Raw genomic sequence first — 15,590 nt, forward strand, 5'->3', positions numbered from 1 at the left:
AAAAATGTATGCATGACAGGCCGTGACTATTAGATGAAACAGTAGAAAATGTTGATGGAGTGGCAACAGAAGACCACAAAGGTGCCATGAGATACAGAACTGAACTTGCACACAAGAGAACTCGGTTGGAGGTGTGCCTCGTTCATAGTCCAAATATATATAATAAAGAACTGGTGATTAGTCTTCCTGTGCTAGAATTTCTCACTCTTGGAGATCCTGTGCAGTTACCTTTCACCACACACTCTGTCCTTAAAGTCTTTACTTTCTTCCAGTCCATCTGTCTTCAATTCCTTCCTTGACCTGGAAGGTTAGGATGGTCAAATGACGTGATTCATCATTTCGAAAATTTTCTTACCCTGTTCTCAACTCCATTGCCTCCCTGTTCCTTCACTGCGGCTACCTGGCAAAAACCCCCACCAGGATCAATCTGTCTGGGTGCTTATCACCCATAACCAAGATGTGGAGCCGTGCTGGAGAAAATCACAGAATACAGAAATGGATGCATTGTCAATTCTCGGTCTATAGTAACTGTGCGTAGAGCCCACCAGTGCTCTGGTTTCTAATCATTTTTCTCCACTGTTTGGATTTCAAAGATGCCCTACTTTTCTCAACCTCAGGCCCCACTTCCTCTTCCTCCAACAACAGCAGATAATCACGCTTCCTGCTTCACAGAGAACATAAAAGCAGACAAACTATAATCCCCTCTGCTTCTTGCTCCCGAGCCCAGCAACCTGCCCATTACAGATCCAGTTGATGTCCTGCCCATTTCCTGGTGACCTACAGCTGCCTGAGGACTTCCTGTGGTATGCAGACACCCCATCTCCTTCACCCTCAGCTAGTGTGTCCTCGACATTGGCTCCGGAGTTCAGGGACCATACGCTAAGATAATACCCGTCCTTTTCCCTTCTCTTCCTGTCACTGTGGAAGAGGGGTCCTTCTATCGAAGACTTGTTTCTCCACGGATCCTCTGGGTCCTATCCCCTTGCTCTTTCTTAGGGCCCTCAGTCCACCAATTATCACCTCTCGTTACTGTATCTTTCCTTTGCCTGAATTTTGCTTTGTTTATTGAATGTGAATTTCACACCACCACTTCACTTCCCTTTTGTTCAAATTTGTCTGATTTTTACTCACCTATTTATTTACCATTTTTCTTTTTTTTAAAGATTTTATTTATTTATTTGACAGAGAGAGAGAGAGACCCCTGGAGAGGGAACACAAGAAGGGGCAGAGGGAGAGGGAGAAGCAGGCTTCCTGCTGAGCAGGGAGCCCAATGCGGGGCTCAAGCCCAGGCTCCTGGGATCATGACCTGAGCCGAAGGCAGACGCCTAACAACTGAACCACCCAGATGCCCCTATTTTCCATTTCTTTTTGTCCTTTAACATAAAGAACATATCTAGAAACTAGCACTTTTTAAAACCCCATCTCTAAAACTTTGTAATTTGTTATGCTGACACCTAGAGTAGGTCATTTTCTCGTATTTTATTTTTTGCCTTTAAAAACATTTCCTTTTGTATTTTCATTACCCATCTTTCACTAATTTGGTCAAGCCTCATTTACTCACAATTTCCATATGTATTCTGTACAGGCTCTCCGTATATGCACACAGTATGATGAACTGGGCTCACAGTTAGTGAGCAATTAACTGATTGTTACATTTAATCTTCTGTAAAAGCAAGAACATTTGAGTCCCGTGCAGTCTCTCTCCTTGCTTCTATTCCCAGTCCTCTCTAATTTGCTGTCTGCTGTGACCACTGTGACCAGAATGAACTTCCTAAAATGCATCTGGCCAAGTGACTCCCCATCACAAAACAGATCAATTCCAAGCTTTGTGGCATGGCCTCTAGTTTTCTTCTTGATTTCCCAGAGTCCTCTCTCATCATTTTCTCTCCCCTAGAGTTCTTCTCCAGGCCAAGCTAATTTGGACTTCCATGGCTCTCCTCCTGAATTTATCACTTCATTTAGGAAGTATTTATTGAGGCCCCATCATTTCCCTAGAACCATGCCAGATGGTGGGGTCAAAACGGCAAATGATAATATGGTCTCTGTTTCCTGGAGCCCCCAGCGCAATCCATGAACGCGAGAATGAACTAGAAGAGTGCCTGACTCCGTGCTTGCCGGGGATGATCAAATCTGTCATGGTTCCTGGCCCCCTAAGAGCTCATACACTAAGGCACAGGTGGGGTCTGAGGCAGCAGACTCACCAGCAAGGCCGCAGCAGCCTACCGCCCCTTCCAGGAAGGTGCTGAAAGGGAGAGGGACTGCTTGGCTCGTCCCGCTTCACCCAGGCAGTGATGTGAGGGGTGACAAAGTCAGACAGAGAGCCACTTCCAGAACTGTCTCAGGACCAGTCCTGTCTCCTCTCTTCAGCCAGCCGGCAGTTACAAGTACCGGCTGAGGCTGAGCGGGCTGCACTTTCTGCCCAGTCAGGGCCGAGGGAAAGGGCAGCATAGAGCAGCAGGCGGACCCTTGGGAGGGGAGGAGAGGGAGCGACTGAGAAGAAAAATGACGAAGTCCCACAGAAACCTTGCCTCCAGTCACCAGAAGCAGGGCTCTGCCAGCACAGCTGACGCTCGTTTCCTTCCGCACAGCCTGAAGAGAGCCCCGTGGCCAGACTGTCAGCTCTAATTCAGCTACTGCTCATTACCTCATCACCCATTTTCTGTAATGACTCGTTGGGTAGCCTCTTCCTCCTGTCTGAATTAGCTGTCAGGTAGAAAATGAGCATTGACGGTATTCTCTGCTTTGCTCTCGTGGAGGTTCTCCTTTGCATATTTTCATCATCCGGGTGTTAGGATGAAGCCTTTCTTTGTAAGTGAGCCTGGGGCTCACTGATCCTCCAACATTTGGGGGGGAAATGTAACGGAGAGTGTACTAAAAGACAAAGTTACATATTTCCCCTCCAGAGGAGAGTTCTGGTCATCAGGCAAACTGAGGTAGCAAGAAGTCCGTGTGAGCTAAGCCTCCAACTCTGAGCATACCTCACACTGTAGAAAAGGCGGAGAGAATTTTAATTTTCAACCTTGGCACCGAAGACCTAGAAAAAGCTCAGATAAGCTAAAATGGGGGGGAAGGGTCTTCAGGCTCCAGGGATATGTCCTTAACTCAAAGCAGGGGAATGTGGAGCTTTTTAGGCAAGAGCACTTTAAATTTCCTTTGGGAATCTGAATTCTGTGGTTGAGGTAGATTTAAATCCTTCCACAGCTTCAGGGTAGGTTCTTGATTGACTGAATTCCTTCAGTAATTGGTTCAGCAATGGATATACAAGCTAGTCAGGGTCAGTAAGATACGAGGCTGGGAGCTGCTGCAGCCATCTTGCTACTCTGAGGGCAGCCTGAGAATGAAACCTCCCACTGGTGGATTTCATACTCTGATCGCTGCATCAAGCCAGAAGTGTCTACTCTCCATGTGAGTCTGGAAGTTTCTGCTTGGGCTTAAGCTGATGTTTTCACTTTGCTCTGGCTGGGATTTCTGTTCACTTACTCAAGAAGGTTTTGGATTGATTGACACTCAACATCTGTAAAAAGAACTGGGATTTTATTCCTGATTTCAACCAGCTGAGGCCTCTAAGGCATAGGTATGAATCTCCACACATTTCCCCTCCATGTGTTGACCCATAGCTGGTCACCCCTCAGGCATTCATGCCGCCGTCCCAGAGGTGGTTCCCCATAGCCCTGCACGCTCTTAACCAGAGCACCCCATTTCACAGGAGGACAGCACCCCAACTGATTTCCTTAGTTTTTTAGCCTCATGATTAAAGGAACTCAGCTGTGTTGCTGATTGAAACTAAGAAACTCTCTCAAACTTCCATTTGGGCTTTTATGCCGTCTAGCTTTAAGAAAATAATCTTAGGACTGTAATCTTTGTAAAGTTAGTGCGCAGGGCAAAGTGCAGGGAAACGCTCTGAAGAGACTTGCATGTACACAGGTGTGCCTCAGGCAGACTTCTTCTCTGAGCCCAGGAGCTGTGGGCAGGACTTTATGACATCTTTAGGGCAATACGTGCAGGAGGGAGAGGCAGGACTTAGGAGCTTCATGCAGGCACCCAAGCGAAAACAAAATGTCTGCTCTCAGTTGCATTCTTACTTTGAAATCTCTTCTAGGGAAAGCACGCTGGATCATGGGCCACGAGACGTGGATTCTGGTCTCCATTTTGTCTGTGCAGCTGACTGCCTACCCTAACTCGAGAGTGATTCCAGGAGCCATTCAGACTCTCACATTTTCTGGTTCTAAAGTAGAGTGAAGGCGTTTTCACCGAGATGCCACCCTGGAGCCACGCTGAACTTGATCACTGCCCACATCAAGACTGAGAGAGGTCGAAGGAGCTTTCCATGCCTGGTCCAGCCGTTCAGTTCTCCAGGAGGAGGCTGGAAGCCGAAGAGGCAGCGGGCAATCAGGCGGCTGGTGGAAGGCCAGAGGCAGGAGATGCGGGCTCTGCTGTCTCTACCATTGGCCTCGGACAAGACATTTCCCCTCTTCTGGCCTCTCTTTTTCTCATTTGTATAGGGGGTGGTGACTGCAGGGACTAATTCCCCTCTCAAGTGTGAGACCGTGTGCATATATAAACTATCCGTTCATCAAACTGCCCCCGTCTGGGTCTCTGGAGGACCTTCTCTCCCCTGCTACCTGGTCGTTGTACAACTACTGGCTTCATTTTAGAATCACGGGTTAGCAAGGGAGGGCTGCTCATCCTCTCACAGCTGCACTGCGGGAGACGAGGGGCGTGTGCGCGGGGGTGTGCAGGGGTGCTAGGGACCCTTCTTTCTCTTCCCCAGCTTTCCGCTGGCCGTGGCTCTGACAACACGTGGAACATCAGGCAGCTGTTCGCCCAGGCTGGCTGTAGCTTAGCTCCTAACACACTTGAGGAGGGACGGCGAAGGCCCACGGCCAGTGGTCACTGGCACTTTGGAGTGCAGCCAGGTCGTCAGCAACGCTGGAGGATTTAATTCATGAAAGCAGGAAACGAGGAAGCAAGATTTTAAAACAATCTTGTAAAAATACAAATGTCTGTTCAGGTTTAATGTGTATGCACCATGGCGATTATTCAAGGTAGATGTTCCAGGAAAGGTGACAAGCCTAAAATTCTCCAGTTCTGTTTAATATTCATACAGTATTTAAATTTTGTGGGTATTTTGGTCTTCAGATAATTCACTCTGTATTATGCAGAAAACTGGTAAACTCTCTAAGGGAAGACATTGTACTTTTTAAACGGTTTCTCAAGTGTCTTGGAGGCACGTCATAAATACTTGTTGTCATGTCGTTATGATGATAGGTGAAGTGGCTAGTTTACACTGGCCTTGGCAACAAGAAGGAGACTCACGAAGGGTGTCGCAAAAATAATATCATCCATGTTAAATATTTAATGTCATGTTCTCCTAGTGTCAAAATATTTAGTTCCGTAAGAGCATCTCTGAGGCAGAGGGAGACGAGCCAGGAGTACATTCTGCATATACGCAACACATTAAAAAAGAAGCCCACACAGTTTATTCCTATGATGCATTGCTTTTGCTCGGGAAGCTTCCCCCGATTAGGGAAGGGCATAAGGCAAGCCATAGCCCCAGTGGCAGGCGCTGAATGGAAGGGGAGTGAGCGCAGTCTGCTTGCGCTGGGAGCTTTCCACTCCGAAGAACCCTGGGGCCAGTCCCCAGCGAGGCAGAGCTTCCACCTTGAGCCTCCTAGATGCCTCGGGCCAGCTCCAGGGGCTGGCGGAAGATGATCATCGAGGCTGGCTCGCAGGTAGCAGTTCATACAAGTCTCCACCTCCTTCTACCTGGTTGAAGCAATGGCTTCTAACCCTGTCACCACCTCAGAATCACCAGGGCAGCCTTTTAGAAACACCTACATTTGGAGTGGGCCTTGGAAACTTCTTATTCAAGAGGTCTGGATGGAGCCTGGTTACCTGCATTTTTATTTTTATTTCTTTAAAGCTTATTTGTTAGAGAGAGAGCGGGGGATGGGTCAGAGAAAGAGAAGCCCAAGCAGACTCCCCGCCGAGCTCAGAGCCCAATGCAACGTGGGACTGGATTTCAGGACCCTGAGATCATGACCCTAGCCCAAATCAAGAGTCAGACCCTTAGCTGACGGAACCATCGAGGCGCCCCTGGTTACCTGCATTTTTAAAAGCACAGGTAATCCTGATGCGTAGCCAGAGCTGAGAAGAAACACATCTTGAGAGCCTCAGTGTAGGCTAAGGTGATACGTATTTTACACTAGGACTTCATTCCTTCAAGAATGAAGTGTTAACGGCTGCTAAAGAAGGCTGCCCTGCCCAGGAGTTCCGGCCTCAAGCCTTCTGTAAAACAGGGCCCTGGAGGCATGCATGGGTGTTCCTTCTTCTCCCTGCTCAAACCCACACCAAACCCTCTCTGGTAGCACTGTATACAATGCCCTTCCTGCCCAGAGAACAGCCCAGACCTCCTTTGGGATGACGGTATTCTATCTCAGCTTCATGAACACGTGACCACACATCCCTTCATCTGGGCTCCTGGAAATATCTGCTCGGCTTGCCACATGCACCTATGTGATGTTTTAAAAAACTAGCAAAATGCTTTTATTAGTCTGGGTTCTCGAGAGAAACAGAATCTTATAATTTTTAAATATAATTCCTTATTCTAGATCTTCTTATATGTAAATATAGATTTTATATTTAATTATATGTATTTTAAAATGGAATATAAAATCTATATTTATATATAGATTTGTTATATATAAAAATATACATGCATGTACTTATATACATAAAGAGATTAAGGAGATTTATTATAAGGAACCGGTGCCCGTCACTGGGAAGGCTGAGAAGTCCCAAGGTCTGCCATCTGCAAGCTGGAGACCAAGAGAACTCATATGTAGATTCAGTCCAAGTCTGAAGGCCTGAGAACCAGAAGAGCCCATGGTTTAAGTTGTAGTCCAAAAGCCAGAAGACTTGAGAGCAGAGAAAAAAGGGTATTTCCATTCAAATCTAAAAGTCAAAGGAGTCTGACATCCCAGCTCAAAGCAGTCAGGCGGAAGGACTTCCGTCTTAATCCGAGAGGGTCTGCCTTTTTATCCTAGTCTAGCCTTCAACTGACTGAATGAGGACCACTCACCCACATTAGCGAGAACACTCAGCTTTACCGCGTCTACCAATTCAAATGTTAATCCCATCCCAAAGCACCCTCAGGACACTCCCAGAATAATGTTTGACTAAATATCCAGGTACCCTGTGGCCCAAGTCAAGTAAACAAGGAAAATTAATCATCACGTATGTGCCTTTCTTGTTGCAAACATCTTACCTGGAGGGAAGCATGTCCCTCCCAGAGTGAACAGGACAGGGTAAAGTCAGCCTCTTTCAAACACCTGTAGGAGCGGCTGCCCACTGTGGTGTGTCACGAATCAGGCAGGCGCCCGGCTGCTAATGTGAGACCTTGTGGGGTAACTCGGTGTGGGCAAATAGCCCTCCTAACTGCAGGAGGGAGAGCCCTGCGGATTCGGCCCCGAGCCCCACCCTAGCCTGGACTCCGCCTCATGGTGGATGCAGTAGACCCCCTGGTCCCTAACCCACTCTGGAGACAATCGGTGATGTTGGACCTGTTTCTGTGTCCTCTCCCCACTTCCCACCTCCCACCTCCACTTGGCCTTCGCTGTGTCTGCATTGATATGAAGCTGGGGAAAAAAAAACCAAGAACTAGGCTGGCTGGGCCCCAGCTATTCATGATTTCTAACTTCACCTGGATCTTCACTAGGACTCCATGTGCCTTTGCCATTCCTTAGCCATTGATCCACCTAGCCTGCCATTCATTCAATAAATATTATCGAGTGCCTACTACTTGCCAGATACTGTGTTCTGCTAAAAGCACAATAGGTGTGTAGAAAAAAAAGTTGGTCTCTGCTCTCAGGGAGCATACAGCCTGGCACGCTCTACCAGCCAGGTGCCCTAATACCTGCCCAAATAGCTCAGTCCTCAGGTGACCTCAATGGTAAGCATGGGTTTGCTGTTGCTATTAGTTCCTAGGTCCCTATTTCCAGCCAAGAGCTCTCTCCAGCGCTCCCCGTGCCTGCTAGATCTCTGAAGCCAGAAGTTGACGGGCTCCATGGTCATCGCCCCCAAAACGCTCCTGCTTCTTTGAGCCCTCCTTCCTTTCACTGGCCCCCCTGCATTTCTTCCTTCTGAGATTTTAGCTCGTCCCCCACTGATGCCCCATCCAGGAACCTAGGCACCCTCCTCTGCTCATTCTGTATCCCTAGGTTGCCAAGTCCTGCTTGTTCCTCCTCCCAGATAATCACCTCCTTCCTGCAGATCCTTAACGCCTCATGCACTATCTCCTCACTGCCTGCTTCCTAATGCAGCTCCCTGTCTCCGGTCTCAACCCTTTCCCTCCATCTAGCCTTCACAGAGCTGTCAGAAACAAGTCTGCTGCGTTTGATGATGTCCTGCTCCTGATCCACGTATTGAAATCTGGGGGAAGCTGGGGGGGGGGTTAGGGAATGATCTATCCTTCCTCCTTAATTTCACAGCAAACCTAAAACTGCTCTGAAAGATAAAGTCATTTATGACATATGATATTAAAAATGCATTTATATTAAAAATATAAATTTACTTTAAAAATGTACACCAAAATTTTTAAATGTAGTAAAAATTTTATGTTTCCATTTATGTTTAGAAAAAGTGGAGCTCCCTTGGTAGGAGCTGTGGTGCTGGAAGGAAGAGGGTGCTGTGAGGTGGGTAAGCCCTGTCTGTGCCTAACTCCTGAGCGCTCCCTTTGGACCTGGGGACCTCAGGACTTGGAGGAACACCAGAGACCTAGAAGGTGCAAGCTAAGTGCCTTAGCAAGGCAAACAAGGGCTCTCATGATCAGGCCTGGCTTTCCTTCCAGGCGCATTCCTGGCGGTGTCGGGACACCTTGCATTCACAATACTCTACACACACCCTCGAGTTTCCCCCAGCACCTCCTACTCCCTGCAGTCTCCCAGGCACATGTCGCTCCCTCTATCTGGAACCCCTCACCCTCTCTCTCCATTTGAGGACTTCGAATCTCAAATCAAGCAGCACGTTCCCTGTGAAGTTGTCCCAAGTTCTTCAGGAGACTCTCCTCACGCTTGGTTCATCTTGTATTCTCCACTATGGGATGTGCGAGATGCAGTGTCTGTTCCCACATGCCGAACGCCCACTACCCTGTGAACAATTTGAGAGCAGAATCCTTGCTGCTTTCATCTTGGTATCCCCTGTAACCAGCAAAAGGCCTAGCTTCCCAAATGTTTGCTGAGAATGAATGAATGAACAAACAAATGAATGAATGAATACACTACTCTTTCTGTCTTAGAAGATGATCCTACATCCCAGTAGATGATTTGCAGTCACTCTTTGGTGGATTCTTTTTTCCCATAAGTTTCTTTGACTTTGGGGCTTGATAGCAGTGGTCAGTGTATTTACAAGCCAGGCCGGCCACAGCAACCCATAGGTGGGTTTGGCCACTAATCCCCCCTGCTCCCCAACTTTTGCTAGTTGGTCCCATGTCCCTTCAGAAGTATCTTCAGTGTATCCTCAAGTTATTTCACCTTTCTGTTCCCATTTAAAAATGCTTTTAGTTTCCCGAAAGGAAGATTGTCAGGGCAAGAAGTTCCCAGTCTGTCCTTCTCTGGTAGAGCAGAAAGTCGGATTGTTAACTTTAACTATGACTTTTCGAGTATTTCAGTAAAAGACATCTGTAATGGTGTGATTGCTTGGTACATTTGTTTTATATTGTAAATATTTTATTTATTTATTTGAGAGAGAGAGAGCACAAGCAGGGTTAGGGGCTGAGAGAGAGGGAGAAGCAGGGTCCCCGCTGCTCGATCCCAGGACCCCGACATCACAACCTGAGCCAAAGGCAGATGCTTAACCCACTGAGCCACACAGGTGCCCTACTTAGTACATTTAATACTTAATTTCCAAACCCTTTGTTGAACGTGGGCTATACCTGAGCTGACGTCCTAAGCCCAAAGCAGTAAACGTGGCTCCACCTGGATTTGATAGCTGGGGTCTGCACAGATTACCTAAGGCTGGTGTGTTATTCCTTCCTATGATGCTTTTCGTCTCCTCTGACTTACAGAGGCAGCTCAGAAAGTTCTCAAAAAATGCTTATTCAACCAAGCTTTGTTACCTATTTTGAATGAAGTCAGTCAAGCCCGTGAACTTCTTGTTTCCTCCTATTTTTCACACAATGTCTTGTCACAGGTGTTCAGGCTCTCAGAAAAATGTGAAGTTCAAATCAGGACTTGTTACCCCTGAATGAAAGTTTTGTTTCAAAGTTCACCAAAATACCTACAGCACGCACGCACGTGTGCACGCCCCCCCCCCCCCCACTGGGTTTTTAAAAAACTGCAGTCCTCTCTCTGGAGACTCACTCACATGTGGGACTTCACAGACACCTGAATTTTTTATAGCTTTTAGGGCTTTTGCTTGAGTTTTCTATGTACTTTTGACTAAATTATTTTCTGCCATAGATACTATGAGATAATTGGTCTATGATTTTTCACTGTATTTCTTAATTTATATTTTCTTAAATTACTCTATTTCTTTAAAAATTTTTTAAAGATTTATTTATTTTAGAGAGAAAAAGAGAGCACGAGTGAGGGGCAGAGGGAGAGAATATCTCAAGCAGACTCTGTGCTGAGTGCAGAGTCCAATCAGGGCTCGATCTCACAACCCCAAGATCATGACCTAAGCTGAAACCAAGAGGTAGACACTTAACCAACTGCACCACCCAGGTGTCCCTGCTCTATTTCCTAATTTAAATTTATAGGTACTTTCTTTCAATAATAAATAGTGAATAATCGTTTACCATAAAGCACATTCTCAAAAAAACTAAGGTCAGACTGTCTCTGATAATGAACCTCCAGAGTCTCTCAAATATAAGTCAATGGCAACAAGATCAGAGCCATACATTAAGCAAAGGTTACACTCCCTTATACTTATGGTGAATGAAGACCACCTTCAGCTCCCAAATCTTACCATTCGGGAGAGTAAGAAAAACTCAGGCATCAATAGCCTTCAATATCTTTGAAATATAGTGAAAGGCGGCACCATTCGTTGCTACTACTTTTGATTCATTCACTACTGTCCCTTCCCTTGTCTCCACACTTTCACTCAATAGGAGTCAAGAAATCCTCCTCCCAGCCCTTCCCCAGTGCCTGCCCACTGCTGACTCCCACATCATCAGGCCCACGAGTTACAGTCACTTAACCACCCCTAGTTGTTCTCTCTCATGCTTTGAAAATTTTTAGCTCTGGCTCATGGTCTCTCTCTTCAATATTAGTTGGTTGTTTTTTTTAAGGAGTTTATTTATTTATATGAGAGAGAGTGAGTGAACAACAAGGAGAACTGGAGAGGGAGAGGGGGAGGGAGAGGCAGACTCCCCATTGAGTGTGGAGCCTGAGGTGGGCTCAATCCCAGGACCCTGAAATCATGACCTGAGCTGACATCAAGAGTCAGCCACCTAACTGACTGAGTCACCCCAGGTGCCCCTTCACTATTAGTTTTGTCATACTTTTTAGTGATTTCAGTGACCCTGAAGATAATCCTTCCCTGCACTTTTCTCTCTCAGTTTCTTGACCTCCACCTCTCAACTGATCTCGTCTTCAACACAACCTCAGCCACCCTCTGCCAATGGACACACCTTAGACACACCACCCAACACCAAATACCCAAAACCTCAATTTCAAGCATTCCCCTTTCTAAGTACCACTTTCTATCCTTCAATCTTACTGTCTCTACTGCTCTTATTCCAACAATCCTTTGGTCCCTCTTTTGCATGATTCATCAATCCTACCCATTTCCTACTGTCCTTCCACCTCCTCATTTTACTTATGGTTCATTTTTCTGGCTCTAGTCCTCATTTTCCTCTCTGCTCAGTTTAAACTCTGAGGTCCACCATTATAATCACCCCTTTCCCTAAACTCTCAGCTTCTTGGCTTCTCTTTTTCTTTTCTTTTCTTTTTTTTTTTTTTTTAAGATTTTATTTGTTTATTTGACAGAGAGAGAGACAGCCAGTGAAGAGAAGGAACACAAGTAGGGGGAGTGGGAGAGGAAGAAGCAGGCCCCCAGTGGAGCAGGGAGCCTGATGCGGGGCTCGATCCCAGGACCCTGGTATCACGCTCTGAGCCGAAGGCGGACGCTTAACGACTGAGCCACCCAGGCGCCCCTTGGCTTCTCTTTTTCATCATATGCCCTTGAAGAACCCCATCTGCACAGCTGAACATGGCCGCAGGAAAAACACCCAGCCGTGGAGATGGTCTCACTTTCAATGTACGAGCATGAATCTCAAGCAGATCCGTAATGCTGTCTGACCACTCTGATGCATCCCTCAGTCTATTCACTCTTCTGCTCTCCTGGATATCCTCTTTCTCATCCAACTTTCAACACCTCCTTCCCCTCCTCACTAACAGCTAATGACCTTGCTTCTAATTTCCACTGAGAATATAGAAGCAATAGAAAAGAATTTCTACGAGTTACCATCACCCAGTCAACTCACCTACCAGCCTCAAAGCCCAAGTACTTGGCCTGCTTTCATGTCACTCTCTTCTTGTGTCCTCAAGAAATCATTCTAGGTATTTTTCTGTCTTCTCCTACATCATTTTTTTCCTTCTCAAGAGGATTTCCTCATCAGCATATAGATATGCTGTAATTTCTTCTATGTGTAAAAGCACCCTCTCTGACTGTGCCTGCCTATTCAGCTGTCCCTCCATTCTCTGCATCCTTTTATAGAAATAGTCATTAAAAGAGTAGCCACCAGCTATTCTCTTGAACCCAATATGCTCTCTTGAACCCACTCTAATCATGCATGAGCTCTCTACCCCCCCAAAATGATCTTTTCAAAGTCATCAATGACCTCCCTGCTTTTACACAATCAATTTTTGACCCTCATCTTGCTTGACCTATAAGACACATTTAATAGGGTTGGTCACTCCATCCTCCTATAAATATTTTCTTCACCTGGATTCCAGGGCTCCACATTCTCCTGCCTCTCTGCCTAGCACACTGCTTCTTTTTTCTTTATTGGCTCTTGCTCATTTGCCTGATTTCTTAATGTTGGACTTCCCAGGTCTCAGAACATGTGCTCCCATTTTTTGTCTGTACTCACCCCCATAGTGTTCTCATCCAGTTTTGTGGCTTAAACAGCATCTACATGTTGAGGACTTTCAAGTCATTATGCACCTCACCCACATCTCTCTTCTAAAGTTGAGATTCATATACCCATTTACCTGTTTGACCTCTTTTTTTTAAAAATATTTTATTTATTTATTTGACAGAGAAAGAGAGAGACAGCCAACGAGAGAGGGAACACAGGCAGGGGGAGTGGAAGAGGAAGAAGCAGGCTTCCAGCGGAGGAGCCTGATGTGGGGCTCGATCCCAAAACGCCAGGATCACGCCCTGAGCCGAAGGCAGACACTTAAGGACTGAGCCACCCAGGCGCCCCCTGTTTGACCTTTTTGTCTTGGACCTCTAACAGGTATCTGAAACTTAAGACATCCAAAAATCAATCTCCTTATCTCCCCCTTCCTAAATCTCTCCTTCTTCATTCTTCCACATCTCATTTACTGGCAACTCCATCCTTTCTGCTGTTTAAGCAAAAAATCCCCCAGTCATCTGTGCCTCTTCTCTTTTGCCTTCCATTCCATAGAGAATCAAGGAACCTGCCAGGCTTTATCTTCAAATCAGAGCCATAATCTGACCACTTGTCATCACCACCTCAGCTAACATCATGGTCTAGACTCTCTTAGGTTACAGGAATAGTGCTCGTGGTGTCAAAGGGCCCAAACACCAAGGCTGCTTTTTCCCATACCTGGGGGAAATCTGGAAGGCTTACACCTCCCCAAGTCTCATGCTCAGATTTCACCTTTTCAGACACATTCTCATGCTGTTACCATTGCCATCTCTAGTCTTCTTTAAATATTTACATCTTCTAGGAGGAAATATTTATATTTCTTTCTATATAATTTATATGTATGTGTGTATCACTTTGTCCTGGGAGTATTTAAGGTATATTATAAAAGTATATAAAATACACAACAGTATAGAAAAATAAATGAGAAAATCAGGCAAAGGGAAAATAAGGATAGAAAAAAAATTCAGATGAAGCTACAGGTGAGGTGAGCATCCAAAAGCATACGATGGGGTTCCTTGCATTTGCTACACCCGAGTAACACATAAATTTCTTCCTCTACCGTGTGCTTTCATAGATTTATTTCCACTTGATGGGCCCCATAAGGCATCATGAGCACAGTGGCTCTTTGGGCATAGAGAGGGAGAGGGCGGTGTTGGGCAGGAAAGGCTCAGAACGAGAAGCGGGCCAGCGCTGGTCAGGAAGTCCCTCCTCACCTGAGACTGGGTCTCAATCTGATGCCAGTCACTCCCTTGGTGTTCTTCCCAGTCTCCCACCTCCCAGTCCACCCCCACATGATACCCCTGGTACTTACCAAGACCCAAGCAAGAAACTCTGAGTCCTGATTTTCCAAGATTCCTAGAATAAAAATAAAGCAGCATATGGTTATGACTTTCTCAGGTGAAACTACACACGTTTAACTCTGAGGACCATATCTCACTTCTGACATGGCTCTTGACTAGAGTCATGGGAGAGGCAGAGCTGCAGGTGCAGGTGCGTGGTCTTGGGAAGCGTCTTTCCTCGCCGCTTGGGCACCGGGAGGCTCGGAATGTGCTCAGGTGCAGATGAAAATGTCCCCCACGAAATGCAGCCTGCCAGCCCTGAATGATCTTTACTAATCTGTTTTCAAAATTTATTTTCTTTCTCTTTCTAGAATGCAAGTTCCTTGAGGGCAAAATCTGTATTCTATTCATCAACCAATGATTCCTTATTCATTTATTATTCATCCACAGAGCCTGACACACAGTAGATCCTTAATAAGTATTTGTTGGCCGAGTAACTAACAAACTGACTCGTAAAACAGAATATTATTATGGATGGTTGGGGATTATTATAAGAATAAACTCAAAATGATCCTTTAGGCTGTTTAAACTATATGACAGACATCCTTTGACTTGCAGTGGGGTTTTGTCCTGAGAAATCCAGCCTAAGTTGAAAATATCCTAAGTTAAAAATGCATTTAATTCACATAACCACTAAACATCATAGCTTAGCCGAGCCCACCTTCAACGTGCTCAGAACACTTGTATTAGCCAACAATTGGGCAAAATCATCTAACACAAAGCCTATTTTATAATAAGATGTTGAATATCTCATGCAATTTATTGACTACTATACTGAAAGTAAAGAAAAAAATAGAATGGTTGAATGGTCTAGAGTGGTTGTAAGCATTATTGGCTGTTTATCCTCTAGATGGTGGGGCTGCCTGGGAGCCGTGGTCTCCTGCCCAGCATCATGAGAGAGTATCCTACCATACATATTGCTGGCTCGGGAAAAGAACCAAATTCAAAGTTTGAAGTATGGTTTCTACTGAATGCACATGGCTTCCCCACCATCACGAAGTCAAAAGACCTTAAGTCAAAACAACAGAAGTAGGGGACTGTCATATTACTTTTTATAAAAGCCTACATAAAATTGCCACAAGAAGGTCAGATAGTCCTTTTGTAATGATTATTTTTTCCCTCATCGATCCCAT

General features: G+C 45.8%; 1 protein-coding gene and 1 long non-coding RNA gene across 2 annotated transcripts in view; one reads left to right on the top strand and one right to left on the bottom strand.

Moving 5' to 3' along the window:
• The window catches only part of KCNAB1 (potassium voltage-gated channel subfamily A member regulatory beta subunit 1), a 364,296-nt gene that overhangs the window by 100,860 nt on the left and 247,846 nt on the right, over positions 1 to 15,590 (bottom strand). The window contains exon 2 of the mRNA XM_008706834.2: positions 14,430 to 14,473. Within this exon, the coding sequence (XP_008705056.1) occupies positions 14,430 to 14,473 (44 nt within the window). The remainder of the gene's footprint in view (positions 1 to 14,429; positions 14,474 to 15,590) is intronic.
• Positions 669 to 4,581, top strand: LOC121104252. The gene is made up of 2 exons (XR_005836532.1): positions 669 to 803; positions 4,100 to 4,581. It is a non-coding gene; the product is annotated as an uncharacterized LOC121104252 (long non-coding RNA).

The sequence above is a fragment of the Ursus maritimus genome, unplaced genomic scaffold (genome assembly GCF_017311325.1).
Source record: "Ursus maritimus isolate PB19 unplaced genomic scaffold, ASM1731132v1 scaffold_20, whole genome shotgun sequence".
NCBI lineage: Eukaryota > Metazoa > Chordata > Mammalia > Carnivora > Ursidae > Ursus > Ursus maritimus.